General features: G+C 43.5%; 1 protein-coding gene across 1 annotated transcript; it reads left to right on the top strand.

The window, feature by feature from the left end:
- The first annotated feature begins 760 nt into the window (after window positions 1–760).
- tcima (transcriptional and immune response regulator a) lies at window positions 761–1,811 on the top strand. The gene has a single exon (XM_085787653.1). It carries the CDS (start codon window positions 909–911, stop codon window positions 1,209–1,211), a length of 303 nt encoding a protein of 100 aa, XP_085643779.1. The 5' UTR covers window positions 761–908; the 3' UTR covers window positions 1,212–1,811.
- The last annotated feature ends 3,229 nt before the right edge of the window (window positions 1,812–5,040 follow it).

Raw genomic sequence — 5,040 nt, 5'->3', positions numbered from 1 at the left:
AAAATATATAAGTTATATATAGACCTATAGCACAAATGTATACATTAAATCATATGTTTTGATAAAGAAATCTTAAATTACACACAATATCTATATAATAGTTGCATAGGGCAAGTTTAACATTGGCAATAGTAAACATAAATCATATAGAGCAGGGCTGTCAAAGTCATTCAGGGGCCACAGCCCAATTTGATCTCAAGGGGGCCAGACCAGTAAACAGATTGCATAATAACCTGTAAATAACGAGAACTCCACATTTTTCCCTTTTTACTTTGTGCAAAGTACTTTATTAAGATGTTTACAGTTTATGAACTATCCTTTGTACAAAACATTATGAAAAACCTGAAATTTCTTGAGAAAAATACATGTAGGGTTGGGCTATATGGAGCAAAAGTAATATCGTGATATTTTTTAGTGGCAATATAGGATTTATAGTGTATCTGTGACATAATTAAGAGTTTCCCCCCAATGAGGTTCCTTTTGACACCCCTGAAGAGTAAATTTTATTAATTTCAATGTGACTCTGTCAGCTGTCGACTTGTTTACTCCAGTTGCCCATGAGAGAGATGGAGTGATATTTTGCACAGTGGTGTCATCACCCTGCTGCAGCTGACTGCCTGAGCTGCAGCCTGCAGCTCCGAGAGGCGGCGCCTGCGTCCGCTCCACGGCTGCTGATGTCACAGTGGAAGTGAGTGCTGGCAGCGCGCAGAGCGGAGAGGAACCTCCCTCAGCAGCGCTATAAATACTCCGCAGCATCGCTCCTCTCCACTCACTCACTCTGATCACTCCAACCCGAGAGCCGCTCCGGCGAAGCAGTGCGCACCTCACAACTCATCCTGCAGCGAGTTGAAGGTTGCCGCACTTTGGAGCAGATCACCGGAGAAAAGAACAAACAACAAAAGACCGAGATGTCGACCTACGTGTCCTCCGAGAGCCGCCGGGTCAGCCCGTCCGCCCACGGCAACAAGTTCGCCACGGCGCACCGCAAGAAGGCCGTGGCCAACATCTTCGAGAACGTCAACCAGGACGCGCTGATGAGGCTCTTCCAGAAAACGGGAGACATGAAGGCGGAGGAGAGGGTGAGGAGCATCTTCTCCTACACCCAGGACCCGGAGGAGACCGCCCGGGCCCTGATGGCCCTCAAGCAGCGAAAGAAGGACAAGTTCCTCCAGATCGCGGGCATGGTCCGGCAGCTGCTCAACCTGCGATGACTGCCTTGCGCCGGTTTTCAACTGCCTTTGTCTCTGTCAGCTCGTGTGTGAGCCGAACGTGAAAACAACTCGCATTGCTGGTTACAGCCGCTCAGCCCATCGCCTGGGAGGGAAAAAAAGGGCGCGTCAGGTGCGGAGAGCGTGCAGTCAGCCAGCCAGCAGCCAGCCCGGAGCTGTGGCCTCATGGATGGAGGTGACAGCGGGGACTAGAGAGTCCTGCTTGGACCGGATGGAGCGAGATTGAACTGACTGGGAATATACAACGACTAATACATAACACGTCTTCCCTGAGACTTGAATCCATGAATGCATTCCTGTGGATGCTGTGATGACTGTGAAGCAGCCCCCCTCTGCACATCACCGTGTTGAAGATGTGCACCGCTGCAAGATGAGACTTTAGTGCCGAAAAGAACCTACACGAATGCCTGTCCTGAACACATGCCTTGTCTCTCAGCTTCTCTTTGTTATACGAACACTATCATTAGTGGCCACTAATGTGTTATTGTCATAAAGAAAAATGTTCTAGCACAATGATTTACATGCACAATGTTCCTTTATATGTGTTTTTTAAAATAAATTATTGAATTATATACAAATGTTGCACCTTTGTTTGTCCTTATTACAGGTGTTATAAGTGGTGGCATATTGGTCATCAAATCAGGTCCTCTTTGTGTAGATACTATAACTGGCAACTGGGGCTCAATTCAGATTTTGAGATGTATACAAAAAATCTCAGGGTCATCACAGATGTTGACCTTTAATGTGGGGTTAATCCACAAGGATCCACCTTGAGTTATTTTAGGAAAAGTAACGACAGTAGTGTAAAGTTAGGCTATAAATAATCAGATTTTGGTTTAAATGATTCTCTAGATATAAATAGCCATCCTTCATCTGGATTCTGGTTAAAGTCTGGAGCCAGAATGAAAATTATTGCCATTTTTTTGTGTCAGTTTGACACAAAATACATCTCCATATTGAACAGCTGTGACCTAAAGAGGGAAACCCCATGGGTGACATAATCCAAACTATAATGAAAAACAAAGAAAAAAAGATGTTGCCTCATCTTGATCTCAAGTTACATTAGCGTACATGAATACATCACAGAGTAATGTCACAGCTCACGGTTAGTGTGTCGAGTCATGTAATCTAGGATTCACCTAATGTTTCAGTATTAGTCAAAAGCAGAGTAAAGACGCTCATGGTGAGATCATTTGTGCCAGCATTGTTTCTGTCTCTCTCTGACGCAGCAAAGGACATTTGAAAGGGAGCAGAGTTACTCATGAGAGGATGTGGTTAACCTTCCTCGGGTTTCCCTGACAGCGCTGTAGGCTAGGCGATGCCTCACCAGACCGGCACGAACCAGTTTGGCTCAGGTTGGTCTGAGCTGAGAGGGCGGGTGTGTGTGTGTGTGAGGGGGGGGTGGGGGTGGTGGTGGTGGCGGCTTTCTCCTCACAGCGTGTTTGCGTTCGGAGTCTATTTAATCATGCCTGCTCGCCAGATAAGAGTCTGTCTAAGTAGCATTACAGGGTTTAGATGAGTAGAGGCTTTGCTTCCTCACCCTCTGATACTTTACCTTCAAGTAAAGGATAAATAACCCCCCCCCCCTCCATCACTACAACCATCTATTACATTTACATCCCTCCTCAGACTGTGTTATTCTGTGTTTCAGTAGTGGGAGGGTGTGTGTGTGTGTATGTGAGAGAGAAGGCCCACAGCTACAGACACACAGATCACTCGAGTAGATGCCTGCTGCTAATCTGCCGGCTTTGATAGTCCCCGCGACCGGCTCAAACCAGTTCCCTGTGTTGTTGTGCATGATGACGACATCTGACTGTAGGCGCTCCTCGCATGTGCTGAGAGATATGGGAAGCTCAAGTATCAGGCGCCCAAAGGTGTGGCAGTGAATACTCACTAGTGACTGTTGTGTGTCTTGTGCCAGAGACTAATTACTCCACATTTCAGACAGTCAGACGCTCACACTATAATCACATTTAATCATCTTAGAATTTCCAAAGATAGATTTAGAAAGATTTTTTTTTTTTTTTTTGCACAGTAAATAACATTTAAGAAAAATGGGAACAATATAGAATAATCAAAAGGTGGGTCAGGTGTGTTTACTGCCTCAGTCGATGATGATTTATTGACAGGTGAGATTTACTTTGAGGGTGTTGTGCAGTCATGAAAATTCATTGTTGACAGGGATTTAGTGGCAATACACCAATGAATATAAATACCATTGTTTCTATGGTAACAGAGTCACTTGTAGAGCTTCACCCAGCTTTACAGTTTCATGGTCAATTTTCATTCCTTACTTGTTTTTTTAAACAAAAATTCTCTGCTGTCACAGGCGGCTGTTTTTTCTTCTTCTACCGTGTCCAGAAACCAGTTTTTTTTTTTTGTTAAGAGACATTCTTTTATTTAGTGTAGGCTACTCAGTGGTTATGATACACACAACATAAGACTGTGTAATAATGTGAGTTGTAAATGTAAAGGCCGGAAGCTCATGCTGTGTCATTATGTTTTGTTTAAGCCACGCCCAGTGTGTTGTTTTCTGTATCTGGGGAAGCTGGAAGTTGATTCCGCCATGACACTGAGAAATATGTGAGTGTGTGCTAGTCTTGAATAAACATGCTTAAAGAAGCTAAAGAATATCTCTGCCTCCGTCGGTTTATTCTCCGAGTTCAGCGCGAGTAAAAGCTGCAAAGCTCAACATTTGTCCCTCAGGAGCTGGTTGAGACCCAACAGATTCACATTGTATGCACGTTCATTATAGGTGCAAAAACGCAAAACTCCAAATGATCATGTAATTAATAACCTTTTTGATAACAATTTTGCTATTTCTTTTATTACTAATAAGATACGTCACTGTCATGAACCAAATTTTTTTCTGCTGTCCCAACCCTGACCTTTTGTTGACTGTTACAGCCGCTAATTGAAATCATTTTCTTGCAAAGACTTGCAATGCAATCGGTTAGTTTAGCATTCATGTTGCTATGGTTAATAGATACATAACCTTCAGTCTTAGTGCAGATGTAATAAATGCTGTTTCTGTGCTTTTACTTTTGCTTTGTTTATGCCATGCTAAGCTGTGCTAACAAGCTGCTGCAGCTTACAGCCTTGAAAGTGCCAATCCTCTCATCTGCAACTCTCCACATGCATATTCTTTCCATGTCAATGCATCTTTTACTAACAAGCATTCAATACTATTGTATGAATCTCATTTTGTTGGGAGCATTTAGGATTTCTGTTTTATTCAAATCTCCAGAAGAGGTTACAAAGGTCACAGTTCAGCAACCTTTTAATGTACACCTTTGTCACAGTTTGTTAATCATGCCGTCTATTTTCTGCCCTTTTATCTCGCAGCTGTCTCTTTTGTTTGGCTCGTGTATCTCACACCAGGCTGCCTTTTTTTATTGGCCCCCTTTTCCCTTTTAGGGCTATCCAATTGTTAGGGAAAAGAAAGCTAAATATTCAAGGCAATTGTCTTGGCTGTCTTTGCTGTGTTGGCAGAGGTGTGCAGTGTTGGACCTGGGCCTATGTGCTCTCCCACCCTCTTCCTGCCTTTCATCGGCCTTAGAAACGGTGGACGCTTTGATGTCAACAGAGTAGACACTGTGGCAGACAGCGCTCGAGTCTGGAGGACAGTAACCGTAGACAGAGGAAGATATAGGGTGGAGCTGTGCGCACGAGGATGTTACTGTAAAATTATATAAGTGAGAATATAAAGTAACAGACTGTATATAAAAGATAACAACCTCAGTGTTAAAATAACTGAAGCCTATAGGGGAAATAAGACAATGTAGATGCACAAAAGACACACAGAATCATT

The sequence above is a fragment of the Trachurus japonicus genome, chromosome 9, assembly GCF_045865225.1.
Source record: "Trachurus japonicus isolate A0001 chromosome 9, Traja_1.0".
Classification (NCBI taxonomy): domain Eukaryota; kingdom Metazoa; phylum Chordata; class Actinopteri; order Carangiformes; family Carangidae; genus Trachurus; species Trachurus japonicus.
The sequence above is the reverse complement of the archived record's forward strand: the minus strand, read 5'-3'. Positions and strand labels throughout refer to the sequence as shown.

What these genes read in the sequence shown, in the direction of transcription:
- tcima (XM_085787653.1), top strand. Translation starts at nt 909, where the DNA reads ATGTCGACCTACGTGTCCTCCGAGAGCCGCCGGGTCAGCCCGTCCGCC.